This window comes from Caenorhabditis remanei, chromosome V (assembly GCF_010183535.1).
Source record: "Caenorhabditis remanei strain PX506 chromosome V, whole genome shotgun sequence".
NCBI lineage: Eukaryota > Metazoa > Nematoda > Chromadorea > Rhabditida > Rhabditidae > Caenorhabditis > Caenorhabditis remanei.
Window position 1 is genome coordinate 13,819,349 of NC_071332.1, and position 16,315 is coordinate 13,835,663.

At 37.3% G+C, this 16,315-nt stretch overlaps 9 protein-coding genes across 9 annotated transcripts; 4 read left to right on the plus strand and 5 right to left on the minus strand.

Moving 5' to 3' along the window:
- Positions 1-298: 298 nt before the first annotated feature.
- GCK72_019775 (uncharacterized protein) lies at positions 299-2,553 on the plus strand (the record flags this gene model as incomplete). The annotated part of the gene is made up of 9 exons (XM_053733219.1): positions 299-332; positions 393-506; positions 640-882; positions 928-1,161; positions 1,213-1,392; positions 1,440-1,715; positions 1,855-2,034; positions 2,082-2,357; positions 2,411-2,553. 9 exons carry the CDS (start codon positions 299-301, stop codon positions 2,551-2,553), a joined length of 1,680 nt encoding a protein of 559 aa, XP_053582132.1.
- A 1,127-nt stretch (positions 2,554-3,680) lies between these two features.
- GCK72_019776 (uncharacterized protein) lies at positions 3,681-4,121 on the minus strand (the record flags this gene model as incomplete). Its single annotated transcript, XM_053733220.1, has 1 exon — positions 3,681-4,121. One exon carries the CDS (start codon positions 4,119-4,121, stop codon positions 3,681-3,683), a length of 441 nt encoding a protein of 146 aa, XP_053582133.1.
- A 484-nt stretch (positions 4,122-4,605) lies between these two features.
- Positions 4,606-4,978, minus strand: GCK72_019777 (uncharacterized protein; the record flags this gene model as incomplete). Its single annotated transcript, XM_053733221.1, has 2 exons — positions 4,606-4,854; positions 4,901-4,978. The coding sequence occupies 2 exons, from the start codon at positions 4,976-4,978 to the stop codon at positions 4,606-4,608; spliced, it is 327 nt and encodes a 108-aa protein (XP_053582134.1).
- A 65-nt stretch (positions 4,979-5,043) lies between these two features.
- On the minus strand, positions 5,044-5,710 carry GCK72_019778 (uncharacterized protein; the record flags this gene model as incomplete). Its single annotated transcript, XM_003098566.2, has 2 exons — positions 5,044-5,451; positions 5,507-5,710. 2 exons carry the CDS (start codon positions 5,708-5,710, stop codon positions 5,044-5,046), a joined length of 612 nt encoding a protein of 203 aa, XP_003098614.2.
- A 721-nt stretch (positions 5,711-6,431) lies between these two features.
- Positions 6,432-7,663, minus strand: GCK72_019779 (uncharacterized protein; the record flags this gene model as incomplete). Its single annotated transcript, XM_003098486.2, has 4 exons — positions 6,432-6,866; positions 6,913-7,048; positions 7,092-7,305; positions 7,384-7,663. 4 exons carry the CDS (start codon positions 7,661-7,663, stop codon positions 6,432-6,434), a joined length of 1,065 nt encoding a protein of 354 aa, XP_003098534.2.
- Positions 7,664-8,171: 508 nt separating this feature from the next.
- On the minus strand, positions 8,172-9,405 carry GCK72_019780 (uncharacterized protein; the record flags this gene model as incomplete). The annotated part of the gene is made up of 6 exons (XM_003098516.2): positions 8,172-8,519; positions 8,575-8,716; positions 8,762-8,896; positions 8,951-9,029; positions 9,080-9,167; positions 9,214-9,405. 6 exons carry the CDS (start codon positions 9,403-9,405, stop codon positions 8,172-8,174), a joined length of 984 nt encoding a protein of 327 aa, XP_003098564.2.
- Positions 9,406-10,210: 805 nt separating this feature from the next.
- Positions 10,211-12,851, plus strand: GCK72_019781 (uncharacterized protein; the record flags this gene model as incomplete). The annotated part of the gene is made up of 7 exons (XM_053733222.1): positions 10,211-10,562; positions 10,634-10,712; positions 10,762-10,896; positions 10,940-11,078; positions 11,130-11,439; positions 12,203-12,265; positions 12,310-12,851. 7 exons carry the CDS (start codon positions 10,211-10,213, stop codon positions 12,849-12,851), a joined length of 1,620 nt encoding a protein of 539 aa, XP_053582135.1.
- A 654-nt stretch (positions 12,852-13,505) lies between these two features.
- GCK72_019782 (uncharacterized protein) lies at positions 13,506-14,165 on the plus strand (the record flags this gene model as incomplete). Its single annotated transcript, XM_053733223.1, has 4 exons — positions 13,506-13,567; positions 13,618-13,743; positions 13,825-14,014; positions 14,061-14,165. The coding sequence occupies 4 exons, from the start codon at positions 13,506-13,508 to the stop codon at positions 14,163-14,165; spliced, it is 483 nt and encodes a 160-aa protein (XP_053582136.1).
- An 83-nt stretch (positions 14,166-14,248) lies between these two features.
- Positions 14,249-16,097, plus strand: GCK72_019783 (uncharacterized protein; the record flags this gene model as incomplete). Its single annotated transcript, XM_053733224.1, has 5 exons — positions 14,249-14,334; positions 14,388-14,535; positions 15,150-15,707; positions 15,768-15,945; positions 15,997-16,097. 5 exons carry the CDS (start codon positions 14,249-14,251, stop codon positions 16,095-16,097), a joined length of 1,071 nt encoding a protein of 356 aa, XP_053582137.1.
- Between the last annotated feature and the right edge of the window lie 218 nt (positions 16,098-16,315).

The following is a 16,315-nucleotide window of genomic DNA, read 5'->3' on the forward strand; positions in this document are numbered from 1 at the left end:
GTAATAAAGTAATGAGCGTTTCAGAGAAAGTAGAAAGGTGGAGACTACATAGTTTTCGTCAGAACCACAGCCCAATATTATTTTTTATTTTTATTTTCAGATAACACGAGAATAACGTTAGAGACGTGACCCCCAGTTGAACAGTCATAGTCACTTCAAAATTCCAAGTTCACTATGTTTTGAACGTAAACTACAACGTGCCATGTTAGTGACACTTGGTTTGTTTATCGAAAAAAAAACTGCTTCTGTCTTTCATTAATCGTTTTAATCGTTTGTGATTTTTTGAAATCCACCTGCGATGAAGCGTCTCCTCCTGGCGTTATTGTTCTTTGGTGAGCTCACATTCCTAGATTCCGGCATATCCATTTTTTTAACGTTTTTCTCGTTTTCAGGAGTGTTTCACCATCTGAGTGCCGCTATCCTCCGAAATGAAACATATGGGACTACACGAGTTGCCAAAGATCCGAGATTCTACAGAAGCAGAACCTTCAAAACTGCCACTCCAGGTAGCTCATATGCAATACTACAAGTAGCTGCTCGCATCAATTCTAAAGATCCGCATAACAGCTCGCATTCAGTCGCACAGAAGTGCACTAGCGAAACCACTGTAATCTGAAAAAAACATGTTTAAATTTTGAGAGAATGGTACTGGCACGCACAATACTGGATCTTACAAAATACCATATGCTCCATACAATGATCGACTCTTTCGGAATAATACGGTCAACAATGGCTCTAGAATCAATCAAAATGAGACTACACGGACACCGAAGTACCCGAGATTCAACCGAACCACGATGAGTTATGACATCAGACACAATCAAACGGTACGCGGATGGAGTTATCCGCCGTTCTATCGTACGATATATGCAAATGTATCTGGTAGGCGATTAGACGAAGTGACTACTGAACACATTTTGTTTCTAGGAAACTACACAACTCGGAATGGAACATACGAGAACAGCTACAAAATCAATTCAAACTCCACGACAAGGAATTATCATCGAGCTCACAACAACACTCCAAAATGGACACCAATGTATCCCAGATACAATCGTACCATCTTCATGAGAGAATCCTGGACTTATACTAATGCAACAACTCGTCGATCGAGATTTACGCCATTTTATAACAGCAGTCGGAGAAATATTTCAGAGTTTGGTATGTTCCATTCAAATGTTTGTATCCGCTCCTTACCCCTAGAACTTTCAGAATACGATACCAAAATCAGGAATCACTCCGGAATCCATCAAAATCTGACCTCGCGGAATCAGAGTTACCCTCGTTTCTACCGAACCACGGTAAGGTATGACCACAGACACAATCAAACGACACGTGGAAGAAGTTATCCATCTTGGAACCGTACGAGTCCTGTGAATGCGTCAGATACTGGTAGGTCACTAGATGAATAGGCTACATTCAACATTTTCCGTTTGTAGGAAACTACACAGTTCGAAATGGAACTCACGGAAATAACTCCAGAATATTCGAAAAAATTGATTCTCTCCCTCCATACGGTGATAGATTAAACTCGAATGCTACGACGAGGAATTATTATCGAATTTACAACAACACTCCGAAATGGACACCAATGTATCCCAGATTCAATCGTACCATCTTCATGAATGACTCGAAGAATCACAATAAAGCAACTACTCGTCGTTGGAGATTTACGCCGTTGTATAACAACAACCGGAGAAATATCTCAGAGTTTGGTATGTTCCATTAAAATAATTATGAAATCAAAAGGCTATTAGTTTCATTCATAATACACATTTTCTTTGATTTATGAATATGAATCTCGGAAATTTGTTAACGAAGTATCAGAAAAGGACTTAACCGTAGAACTTTCAGAAAACGATACCTCAATCAGGAATCACTCCGGAATCCATCAAAATCTGGCCTCGCGGAATCACAGCTACCCTCGTTTCTACCGAACCACGGTAAGGTATGACCACAGACACAATCAAACGACACGTGGAAGAAGTTATCCATCTTTCAATGGTACGAGACCTGAGAATGTATCAGATACTGGTAGGCCACTAGATGAATAGGCTGCAGTCAACATTTTCCGTTTCTAGGAAACTACACAATTCAGAAAGGAATTCGAGGAAATAACTCCAAAATATTCGAAACAATTGATTATTTTCCTCCGTACGGTGATAGATTAAACTCGAATACTATGACGAGAAATTATTATCGAACTCGCAACAACACCCCAAAATGGACACCAATGTATCCCAAATTCAATCGTACCATCTTCATGAATGATTCGAAGAATCACAATAATGCAACCACTCGTCGTTGGAGATACACACCATTTTACCACAATACTCCGAAAAACGCCTCTGGAAACGGTAAACCCGTCTCAGGAACACAAGTTTTCTGAAAAATTGTGTGATTGTTTCAGGTAATGGTACCAACGGAAGCGACTTCAAAAATTATCACCGTGCTACTCATGGTCATTACTTGCATAAATTGTATCATAATTCTACGGATAGAAAAGTATCCAAAAGTCGCCCAACTCGTGCTTCACCTCATCATAAGGCATAAGATAATGCTGCCTTGTTTTAAAGATAGTCTGAAGATTTGAAATAATAAGAATAAAATAATTTAAAGTAAAATTGTGTACATACAATTAAACTTAAGTTGAAATAAGTCAGGTCTCACAAGTTCTTGAGTACATTATGATGGATTTGAAATAATAATCAATTAAGGTGGACCAATGAGAAATGTTGCTCTCACACATTTTTCACATAAAGTCTATAAAATTATTGTTTTACACAACATTCATTGGCAATCACAAACATTTATTCTTATTATAGCTACTTCACTTATGAAACTTTTGGCTGAATATTAGAAGTAGTTCCTCCAGTTGTATCTCCTTTTCTCTTCTTTGGCCAAACAAATGTTATTTCAATTTTAATGCATCTGAAGTAATTCAATATTGTTTCTCTGTAAGGTTTGATGATGAAAATTGTCGGAAGTGCGTCAGTGGCCAGATAAAAAGATACTGTAATTGCTTGAATTTGTCCGAAGATTTGAGAAGAACTGTTGAAAAAAGTTGAGATGTAAATTGCCGTTATAGGGATCTGCATGAAAAATATAGGGATACAAGACTGGGAGACAGTTGCATAAAATAACTGCCATTGGAGACGTTTTAGTTTGGTTGAGCCGGATGCTTGAGCCATGAAACGTTTTGTAGCTAAATAAGTTTTGATGGCAAAAAAGAACATTATGAATTCAGTGGAAGACTGGAAATTAAAACTGAAATTTTAGCAAAGACACAGCTGAATGGTTTACGAGTACGACCGAGCAAATCCCCATCGCATAAAACGAATCCAAGTTAACTGTAGGTTTTGTTGAATTTTCTTGTTTCGGAAAGAATATAACGCCAACAAAAGCCAGCCGGTCAATTTCCAAATTATCCAATATGTTGGGAAGAACATCTTCTCTGAAATTCTCAAGGCGATTACTTAACAAGAGTTATCTGCTCTCACCTCAAAACTTGATCGACGAAATCATTTCTTCCCATAAAAGTCGCACATGAAAATGTCCAAACACTGGCAAAAAGTATCGGAGATCCAAGCCAGATTACGAAATTTCTATGCTTATTGGTGGCTAGGAATGAGTGTCTGAATAAATGTTTAAGTGGATTTTCTTTTGCTGTAATTACCCAGTTAATACAAAATATCGATAAGCGAATTGAACACCAAAAATGGCAAGAGAGACTCCAAATGCTCCACAGAATGCCACTGAACATCAACTTTGTCTTTCTGTCTGTCACAAGTCAACTTACAATCTGCCACCTGTATAAAACTCTCTGGCAAAGCTGACTTCCTTGGATCTACCATAACAAAAAATGCAGAGTCTTGTGAGTACATATCGGGTACTGTCAGTAAATCAAGAACTCCGAATGCCACCTCAAGACTTGCAACGTAGATCATAAGGTACTTATAAACACCCAAATTTTTGGGAGATTTGAACCAAATTAATAGAATTAAAATGAAGTTTGTGAGCATTCCAAAACAAGTAGATCCTCGTTGGGTTCGAGAGATTATGATGGTCCATGGAGTACTGTTCGAGTCAGAACTCATTGAAGAATCGGTAGTAATATTCATTGAAAGTGGATACGATTCAAATGCCTATAAATTTAAAAACAAACGAAGAGTAGGCGGAAATACAGGAAGATCCCTGAGGGTTGAGAACGTACTTCTACTATACGAATTGTTTTTATGAACAAAGATAATTTCAGTATTACTAGAATTCCGTCTAGTACAAAAATCATTGCCGAATTCACATCAATGAAATCGGTTTTGCTCACAAGAAAATGCTCACAAGTTGTTGAAAATCTGAACAAAAAAGTTGGGGGACAACAGCAACCCCGAGCCTTCGAATACATATTTAAATACATAATTTTTCATTATTTAACGAAAGAAACAAAAACAAAAAAATCATTTAAATTGTGCCTGTCACTCTGTGAAAACCTCCGCTGGCTTCTTGTGTTGTTGAGTATAATGACGTGACTTCAGCACAACCGAATTTTGATTTCACAGATGATAATAGCTCTGAAAACATACTTTATGACAACTACATACATGGCAATTAATTATGATGTAGTTCATCTGGTTCAACATCCAGATACTTATCTGAACCCATTAACTTAAGTAACTCACTCTTGAAACATTTTCCATATTCTGAAACACAAAGCATGATGCAAATGGAGTCGATAGCTGGGTATACTGTGAATCCACTCGCAAAAATGACGGATGGAAAACTGAAGTGTAAGTCAGCATATGGGATGAACAGCATGAAGAAGACGGGAGTGAACAGAAACGTGGAAGGGGCGAATGTCTGGAAATTTGATAGTTATGACAAGTTGAATCAAAACGATAGATACCTGAATCAAGAGTGCCTTATAAAATTGGTTGTGAATTCTCTGATGGGATGGAGACAATTTCAATAACTTCTCACTCATTTCTCGATACATTTTAAAGGCGCATACACAAATAACTGAATATTGGACGATAGATACCATAGTGATCAACAAAACTCCATAAATACTTTCCCATTTGACACTTCATAAGACATCAAACTCAATATTGGAATTTCAGATACATTTTCCTGATATTTAGAGTAAATCTCGTCGGCTAGATATTGTTTTCCGGCATCATCAAGTGAGAAACAGTAGCTAACAGAATACGCCCAGAAGAAACCAAAAACGAACATGTACACTATCCAAATGAGATAATACCATCCTTCAAAATACACCAGTTTTGATGTGTCAAATACCGCCCAGTATCGGTATAAAAATTGGATTGCTAGAAGACATAAAGTTGCAGCGAATACTCCAGTCGAAATGCCAATCAACAATTCAAGAGAACATTTTGTTAAATGGAAGACAGGAGAGTGACTGAAGTAGGCTAGTGAACGATTGTATGTGTGGAGGATCTAAAAAATAAATCATTTTCTTCAATCGAAGTTTTTTTTCAACTCAACAACTTACAACTGGAAATAAAAACTCAATCAACGCGAATATAAAACCAACAACTTGAAAATTGACCAACAATTTCTTATACGACCCGAACTGTCTTTTGATACAAAACAGTGTGAGCAAAACCAGAACTCCTCCGAAGATTGCATTCGAAAGGAATCCAATCTTCCCGACAATCATACAATATTCTGTGATGGTAAGAAATATGCTCGTCATTCTAGGAGAGGATGAAACAGTGTTGAATAAGATAACCAGAGCAGAAGAGATAATAACAAATTATTTTATATACTCTAGTTCTTCTAGACTAATGTTTACTTTTCGGTTCAAAGGTTTCGTAGTGGACTACGGAAGATCATTGGTGATACGTTTTTGACACACGCGTAGGGGTGGGATCTGAAGAAGTGGAATGATGAATTACTTGTTTTGTATCTGATCTTCTGTTTAGATGTAGGTCAGACAAGGAACTTTTGACTGAAATCATTTTCTGATTTTTGGAAAAGTCTATGTCTAAGAACGTACAAGGAAGTATAAAAAAAGTAATTAGTAGTTTGGAAATTTTGAAAGACTCCAAAACCTTAAAAAACTACAAATCTTATAAAATTTGCTTTTATCACGAGTCTTGTTATCAGAAAGATCCTCAAAGTTCAAATATTACCGATGGAAAGCAACGTCATAGTACACGACCACCGGTCTTGAATATGTTTTGGGACAAATAGGTGCGAGGTGTTTTTATTGAAAAATACGACAAATAAACGCTAAATTTGAGTTTGGCACTCAGCCAAGTCTTTTTTGGCACCATGCCGCGACCTTACGCTTCACACCCCTGTGTTGGGATAAGTGATGGATAGTCCCCCAAAACCAAACTTCTTGTTTCTATATTTTAAAACATTAGAAAAAAGTATTTATTTTAAGAAAGAGATGAAACGAAAAAAAAACATCAAAGATGAGTGGAGATTATTGACGCATGAAGATGTTTCGAATGGCTGGATTCCGTCACATGTAACTGTCTTGGACCCACTTTGTACATGCTCCCTTTCTTCCAGAAACATATCATTCTCATGACGGTATCTCGATAATGTTTGATTATAAAAATAGTTGGAAGGGTGTCAGTTGCAAGGTATATCGATATTGTAATTGACTGCAAATGTCCGAAAAATGGCTTCGAACTTTTCAAAACCATTGTAGAGAAATAGATCATAGTCATTGGAATCTGCATGAAGAGTATCGGAATTGTAGTCTGGGCGACGAGAGCATAGAACAATTGCCATTGAAGACGTCGGAAATTCGAGGAGCAGTTTCCCTTCTTTATGAGTGATTTTGTTGCGTCGAAGCATTTATAGGCAAAATAAATCATGGTGATCTCCGACGCAATCTGAAACAAAACGATGGATTCAGAAGAGATTATATAAGATACTCACCAATGTTCCAGTAGTAACAGAAACACCCAAAAATGAAATCCAATTGATGAGGAAAGTTCCATCTTTAAGTTTCGGATAGAACACCATCCCATAAAAGCCCATATCCGAGATAAGATCTTCGCTGTATCCAAGCTCTCTAAAAGGTACAACTGTACTTAATCCTTTTTTAATTTTTGTACCTCAGAACAACATCACAGAAATCATTTTTCTGTAAGAACTCGTGGACAAAAAACGAATAAAAACTGGCAAGAAGTAGAGGAGTACCAAGCCAGAAGAATAAATTCATGGGTTTGGTTGCAACCCAAGAGCTGTTTCCTTTCAAAACCTGATATCGATAAGCAAATTGGCAACTGAAAATGACTAGCGAAACAGCGAAAGATCCACAATAGAGCACTGAAAATTAGAGGTTTTTTAAAATTTAAATTTTTTTTAAATTAAATTTTTTTTAAATTTCAGAGTTTCAGAACTCACAATCCACAAATTGCAGAAATTGTTGTGGTAGGTACGAGTGCTCTGGATTTACAACAATAAAGAATTCAGAGTCCAAAGTGATTAGTTCCGGAAGGACGAGAATTTCCAGAGTAGAGAAAAATAGTTCGAAACAAGAGATATAAACCATCAGGTATTTGTAAAGACCCAGGTCTTTTGGTGATTGAAAAATAACCAAATTGATCAACAGCACGTTTGATAACATTCCAACACAAGTTAGTATTCTTTGGCAGAGATTTAGTACCGGGTGAAGAGCGAACATGTTAAAAGGAAAAAACTGAAAAAAGTTCTGATGGCGACTTTCGGAGTTTGGGGGTCGACTCTGCTCATTAAAACAAGTAAGAAGAACGTATACCTTCTAGACTTTCGTCTTTAATTTCCGGTAGATGAGTTCAGTTGGAGATCAAAGATAATGTGTTTTTGATGTCACGTAAGACAGGAAAAGGTAATGAAGCGGACTCCTCTTTGACTCGACTCGAAAGTACGAAAAAACACGAAATTTATAAAGAAAAAATGCTCAATTTTGGTTCCTCGTCAGTGTGAGACTAGTACAAGGGAAGTCCAAAGAATTGTATGATGAAGGTTCACTTTATGATCTTTATAGACAGACAAAAGAAATTGTATTTCAGACATCACCGATCAGAAAGTTAGTACTGAAAATTAAATAAAAATTATAAATTTTTGAAATTGACAGAGGTCACTGAAATAGGCTGTTGTGGTTGCACTTGGATCACTTTGAATCTTTTGAAGTAACCTAAAAACGAAACATATCAAGAAACAGGCAACTTTTCAGACAGCGTACTCAATACAGTATCCCGATACTGCTTGATAATAAAGATGGTTGGTAGTGCATCAGTTGCCAGATACAATGTGATAGTGAGTGCAAGAAAATGACCCAAAAATGGAAACGCGCCATCCATGATGATTGTGAAAAAGTAGATGACCGAGAAAGGTCCCTGGATGAAAGTAATTGGAATCATTGTTTGAAGAACCAAAGCATAAAAAAGCTGCCATTGGAGACGACGGAAACTTTTCGAATGACCTGCTTGAGCCATAAGGCCTTTTGTGGCCAGAAAACACTTCGTGGCGAAAAAAAACATGGCGAATTCAGAGCTCATCTGGAATATTCTCAACGTGAGAAACTAGGAGATGTCTATGATTTCCAGCTCTCACCAATATAGTAGTAGTCACCGATACTCCTCTCAGCGAATCCCAATTGATCACTTCTGTGCCATCATCCAGTTTGGGGTAGAATAGTGCACCAACAAATCCAATTTTGTCAAGATCTACATCACTGGGAAATATTGATTCTCTACTTAACAAGAAAAGGTTTAAATTTTTTCAGAAAGACAGTTCATACATCAATACAGCTTTTCCGTAGTTATTTAGAGGCATGAAAATACCAAGGGCGGTTGTCCAAACACTGGCAAAAACGAGTGGAGATCCTAACCAAAAGATGAAGTTTATTGGGCGACTGGAAGTCCATGCTGCGTTTCTGAAAAGTCCGGTAAATTACCTGAACGTTCCGGAAATTTACACTGTTACTCACCCTCTCAGAACCTGATATCGATAGGCAAACTGAAACCCGAATATCCCAAGAGACACAGCGAAAGAACCGCAGAAGAGTACTGTAACCATCGAAGAGTGAAAAAAAACTTCATTATTAGATGTGACCTACAATCTGCTTCCTGGATCAAACTTTCTGGAACAATAGTTTTTCTCGGGTCAACCATCACAAAAAACGCAGAGTCCTTGGTGAAAAAGTCCTGGAATTCACATTTTCAGGTAAGATCACCAATTCTGTTACTTTACCGGAATAATCAAAAGCTCGACACAACCGAAGAATATTTCGAAACATGAAATGTAGATCATAAGATACTTGTAAAGACCCAAATCTTTTGGTGATCGAAATATGATGAGAGGGACCAAAAAGGCATTAACTGCCATTCCAAAGCATGTGGCCCCGCGTTGAATTTTGTTGAATATGGGAAGCCACGATTGCATTGTCATGATGACAATGATCAATGAAATTGGGTAGGCAGGTGGCAAAGTGATAAATGGGAAAAGCACGCAATAACAGAGTCGAGACAGAAAATGGAACCCCTTTGGGACCATGTAGACAAGTCAGAATGTGACGGTGATGTAACACATAGACTACAACTATACGAAAGTTTAATGCCAATGAGAAATAACAAGTGGTATGTTTCCGAGGATCCCGATGTCCAGAAGAGTGTGTGTTCAAGGGATTCATGTGTTCGATGTTACAGCACAATGAAGTTCCCCATGTTTAAAATAAAATATCCAAAAGGTACCGTAATCAAAGAGATCGTTCTGGATATCAAACTCTCACAAGTTAGGTTTCCTGACTTTTAAAGTTTTCTCAAACTTTATTATTGGTAATTTTCCCTTACTATATTGTCGCGACAAAAAAGTTCCGACATTTTTTACCGACGCGTGTTTGCGGACTTAGTGCTAAATTATTAAATTTTACACTGAGTCCGCAAACACGCGTCGGTAAAAAATGTCGGAACTTTTTTATTTCGATAATAAACACCTGATAAATATTATAAATCTTTGATCTGATCATTGAAATTTCTACTCCACTGTCAATTAAAAAGTGTGTTCTGATCCTTTCCCGTCCCATGGCTCTACAGCCCACCAGTGTTTTCGTGCTCTCGTACCCAGACAGTGATGCTTGGCCAGACAAAAACTGTTATCGTCTACGAAATTAATCGTAAAGTAGGTCCCCAGACGGGAATTGTCTAGAAAGAGACGTTCACGTAATATCCCGTCTGTTCCTTCAGCAGCTATGGATCCGACTCTTACCTCGGCTATTCGTCAAAAAGTTTCGGATCTGATGGATGCCTCTTCTGAATTTGAATCATCTAATTCCGATGATCTCATCAATCAAATCGAACGAGGATGCACCTGTTATGGAATGTTCTCAAATGCCATTCTCCTTCCAATGATATTATATCGATCTCCATCTGATATCGGAGTCTACAAATTCCTCATGATGTACATTGCTGTCTTCGAATTGTTTTTCGGATGGTTGGAGTTAATGACAGTACCCCAATTGTTCACTCAAGGATCTGCTTTCATTGTGACAATTGATCCTGATAACGCAGTTCTTCCGGATAGTGCATTGCAGATTTCTATATGTGAGTGAAAAGAATCAGTAGTAAGGAATAAAATCACACAGAGAATAAATTTAAAAAAATAGACTTTTTAGTAATCTACTGTGGATCTTTTGCTACCTCTCTTGCCATCTTTGGAGTCCAGTTCGCATATCGTTACCAGGTTCTCCAAGGGTTGGTTAATCTACTTTTTGCACGTCATGTATAATATTTAACCTTCCAGTAACACCACATGGACTGCTTACAGTCTTGCCAACTTTACTTTTTGGGGCGGAATCCCTCTGCTTGTTGCAATGCTTTGGACACTATCTTGTTGGATATTTTTGGGGAGGAATGAGTATGTGGATATGGTTATGAGGTATGAGAATTCAATCGAGACGATCAACAAAATGAACTTTCAGACAAGATTATTTTCCAAGCAATTTGGAGAACAAAACCATTGGTTTTGTGGGAATCTACTTCTACCCAAAACTAGAGAACGGAATGACCGTAATAAATTTGAATTCTTTCATTGGGATGGCTCTTTGCACTTGCATTCTGGTCAGTTGATAGCCTTCATATCCAGCCAGAAACTGCTGATTTCATTTTCAGTTTGGCTCGGAAACTCTCATGGTTTACTACGCAGTAAGATCTTACTTGATCACAAAAACACTAATGGCGTCTACTTGCTCTCCAAACTTTCGGAAACTTCAATGGCAACTTTTCTATGCTTTAGTTTTTCAAACAGTCATTCCAATACTTTTTATGCAAATCCCTTTGTCCGTCCTTTATTTGACATTGTTTCTGAATATCTCCACTCCATTTTTCGGAAAACTTCAGGCGACCACTATTTCTTTTTACCTGGCAACAGATGCACTCCCAACAATCTTCATCATCAAACCTTATCGGGAGACAGTTTTTGGTAAGAAATCGGAGAGAATGAGGGAATAGGAGGCTAACGATATGACTTTATCGAATATTTCTTCTGTCGACTATTTCAAATGCATGAATCGTCATTTAGTTTCCAGGTTATCTGAAATGCTGCAAAAAGATTTCTCCAGAAAGTCGAGTTGGAACGGAAACTGCGATTTCTATGAATGAAATCACTTCGAGATACGCTGTTTCATGATCATCCACACTGGAAGATTTAATTTCCGTCTGTATGCCTTGGTATATTTTCTTTAAGGAGTCTGTTGGATTATTTTTTTAAATGTTTTTAAAAGACATGATTGTATAAACTTTTTCAGTTTGAACAGTTGATTTTCTCTGGGATTTTGGGATTTCAGATTACCTATAAGCCATAGAACAAATAATTTGCTTTCTCCAAAATAGCCTGTCATTTTGTTATTGGTCTTACCCTGCTTTCAAAAAAAAATGAAAAAGTGTTTTCAGTGGCTTTCTCTGTCTCCAAATCTTTGCCGTCTACTTCAGATGGGAGCACAAAAATAAGAAAAGCTAAAAGGCATATTACATTTGTTTTTGTTATCGTGTATAGAAATGATGTTCTAAAACTTCCTTCTTCTTTGTTTATCAAAGTATCAAACAGGAAGGCAATTTCGAAACGCAACCTGTTATTTTGAAACAATTTCACTGGTATGATCTAATATAAAAGCTGATAGTTCGAAAGACGATACTGTGTGCATTCAAAATGAAACACATTATTTTGTGCTCCGTTTGTTTTCTAGTTGTGGTCAACTCGTTTGTTTTGAAACAGGAGCAGTATCCTGCTGGTGGTGATAATAGTCATGGTAAGTGTTCCCTTACTGTAATAACATCGCGTATTTTATTTCAGGAGGAGCTGGTGGAGCTGATGGCTCTGGAGGAGGTTGTGGTCAACCTGGACAACCGGGAGAAGATGGAAAACCTGGACAAGGAGGTCGAGGTGGAGACGGTGGAAGAGGTGGCGACGGTGGTGCTGGAAGACATTGCGGTAACGGAGGAAATGGAGGAAATGGAGGCAATGGAGGCAATGGAGGAAATGGAGGCAATGGAGGCGACGGAGGGAATGGAGGACATGGAGGATATGAAACTGTTGACGTGAATTATGCCAAAAGTGCCGGTGATGGAGGAAACGGCGGAAACGGTGGCAACGGAGGATCTGGTGGAGGTGAAAATTTCATTTTTGCCGAGAATCCCGGTAATGGTGGTAACGGAGGACACGGCAGAAACGGTGGCCCAGGAGGAAATGGTGGACATGGAGGGAACGGAGGAAATGGAGGTAACGGTGGCAACGGAGGAGTTGGTGGACATGGAGGAGAAGGAGGAAAAGGTGGACCAGGAGGTGTTGGTGGACATGCAGGACACGATGGTCATGATGGAAAAGAAGGGAAATAATGTGTTCTGTGATAATTTCACCGTTTATTGTTTATTTCTCATATATTTTTCTATAAATAAACTGGAGAGATTCGTTTTCTACATATTTGGAATTTATTCAAATAGTTTTGTGTTTTGACTTCGTTGAAAAAAACATGCATATGAACATGTTTCGCATTTCATCTACTGCGTGATGTTCACGTATTTTTTGTTTCCTTGTCTCAACTATTACACAAAACACAACCCTGGTGGTAATAGAATCTCGTTAAACCAAAGCAACATGATTTTGGTTCAAAAAACATATTTCTCGATATCTGGTTTATTCATAAAAGCTGATCATTGTTCTTGTTCTAAAAAGCATTCTAGAAATTCCAGTAAATTATAATCTGTTGAGTCTGACCACAAAGCAAAGGCTCACATTACTCGTTACACATGTCTCTAACTTATTCAGCTTCCGATTTTAAAGAATTCAGTAGATCAACACAACAAACTTTAGTGAGAATCGGTAACATCATCGGTTCAGTTTCTTTATCTTTATATAAATTTAATCTTCTATTTGCTTTTGTTGGGGTCATAATTAACATTCTCCATTTGGCAATTCTTTCGAGAAAGTCAATGAACACAAACAGCATAAATGTTTTGTTGATTGGTATTGCTATCAGCGATTTATTCTCAATGAGTATACTAGTTTATCAATTTGTTTTGTTTTTCTCACAGCCAAATGTTTCTGATGATTGGTAGGTTCAGTCCGTCATAATCCTGTACTTACATAATTAAACAATTTCAGTCTTCCACCAATGAGTTATTATCTCCAACTCATTGATTTCTACCTCCTTTCTGCCAGAGAGAGTTTCCATCTAATATCCACGTGGCTCGCCGTTATTATGGCGTCTATTCGTTATCTCGTTATGAAGTATGCTCTCAAATCAAACTTCCAAAACTTATCAAAAAAAGCAACCGGTCAAAGATTCGTTATTATTCTATTCATATGCAGCTTACTGATGTCCCTGTATTATTCTGTACGAGTGAAGTTTGTGGAACTTCCAGAGAGATGGAAACCTGCAGAAAACTGCACGCTCCCCAAGAATACTAGCTTTCCTGATTATGATATCGTCGATAGAGAGTGGTTTCTCAGTGCCGACTGGATTTATGAGATATTTGTTTTATTGGAAGGACTCTTGAAGGTTTATTAAGCGTCTTTTTTTCAAATCAGATGGTTTCGTTTTTCAGATAGTGCCGTCTATACTCTTGCCAATTCTTGCATGTCTACTGATCAAACAGATAAAACTGGCTGGAAATGTCAAACGAAAGGTTTCAAGCAAGACTGAAGAGTAACAGCCAAGTTTTAAAAGTTTTATTGAAGTTAATAATTTTCTTGCAGGTCAAAATTAGATCACACTTCAAATTTGGTTTTCATTATGACAATAATATTCTCCTTAACCGAAGGACCTCTTGGAATAGTTGTAGTCCTTGATGGTCTTGCAACGAATCATACGGGATTACTGTATGTAGATTAATGCATCTGAATCAGTTGTTAGAAATGTTCCGAAGTTTCAGATATATTATTAATGACATTATGGGTATTCTCCTAATTTTTGAAACTTTGAATTCATCGACTCATTTCTTTATTTGTGTAGGAATATCATCACAATACAGAAAAGCGATTAGAGAAATGTTTGGACTCAAGAAGAAAAAACCGAAAACAGTAGGTTCAACATGAATTTAAAACAAACATGATTCATCTTTTCAGGTTTCAGTTCTCCCGAACGCAGGGCGATGTTTCAATATAAAAGTTGGATGTGTTTGATTATTAAGGGTAGTAAAAACTCCGCGAAGCAGACCGAATAAAATATGGATCAGTGAATCCGCAGTTTGTGTTCACTGTGAACCGGGAAGTCAGTCAAACGAAGTAATTCATTTCACTTCGTCACCCATCTTTTTGTATTATCAAAGAGATCTCCGCTTTTCACTGATTTAAAGTACGAATATTATTCTTGCCTACAAAATAGTATACATATTTTCTTTCTTGTCATTAACACTCGTGTTTTTTTCGTGGCAGTCATTAGTAACATGACGTTTGCTTTCCTCACCATCACAGAGTATTGTATACTTGTCGGAAAGTTTGGCTTTTTCTCAAATGCTATATTCGGTGGAATTCTAGTATATTTGACCGTGTTTTGTATCAAAAGACAGTTCGGATCGTATAAGAAATTACTCGTCAACTTCCAAGTGGTTGGATTCATATTTGCCTCTTTTGATTACGTGTTTCCCACTGTGGGGTTTTCATTAATGAATAAATCATGAAGAATTCTTTTTCAGCTCCTCCACACTTATAACCGTACACTCGTCTACTTCAGTTTCTTCCACCCTTTCCAACTTCCAAATTATATTCTCCAATGGATGTCTGCTGCCTATTGTGGAATATTTGCAGCTACTCTGTGCATTTTAGCCATTCAGTTTTTGTATCGATTCTGGTCGGTTTTCGATACTCCAAAACTAATTTATTTTGACGGTTTCAACTATTTCATCTGGATAGTATACTACATATTTTTTGGAGCTCTTTGGGCGTTTGCAGTTGGCTATTTTTTTGCTCTCGATGACCATGGAAAACAATATTTAGCAGATGAATTTGTCGTGAAATACCATAAAAATATCTCGGATATTCCTATTCTCACTTTGTTATCCTATGAAAAGAATAGTATAAAATGGGAAAGTTTATACGGACTTTCAATGATTACGGGCATATCTACAGTTCAGTATACTATAATTTGTGTCTGTGCGTTCAAGATGTATAAAGGAATGAGAGAGAAATTGTTAGCGATGTCACCATTGCATCGGAGAATTCACAACCAATTTTATAAGGCACTTTTGATTCAGGTATGAGCTCATTCACGCATTATTAAGTCGACTCTAAAAATCGAGAGTCTGCAATTCCAGACATTTGCCCCTTCCATTTTCTTGTTCTCTCCTGTTTTCTTCATGCTATCCATTCCTTATGCCGATTTGAATATCAGTTTTCCGTCGAGCATTTTTGCGAGTGGATTTACAGTTTATCCAGCTATCGACTCAATTTGCATTATGTACTGCGTATCGGAATATGGAAGATGTTTCAGAAGTGAGTAGTTACGTACGTCTACTTTCGCATTCATCATTTGCTGAAATTCAGATTTGGTATCTTCTGTGAAGATAAAACTTGGCTACGAGCATTCCTCGTCAATTACACAAGAGAGAAGTGGAAACATTGCAAACTTTACTGCAACGAATTGAACAAAAACAGTTATTATTCTCGGAATGGAAAGTTTGAATACATGTTCTAAAATAAAATGAAAAATAAAAGTGTCGGCTGAACCAACAAAAGTTTCAATGTTTTTCTTATCATCGTCAAAAAAATAACAACAGGAAGGAATTGATGAGTAATCTTTTCTTTCTGTTTTCTGAAACATTGAGAAAAATGAGGGTCAGTATAAAAGCTAGCACAACTTCGT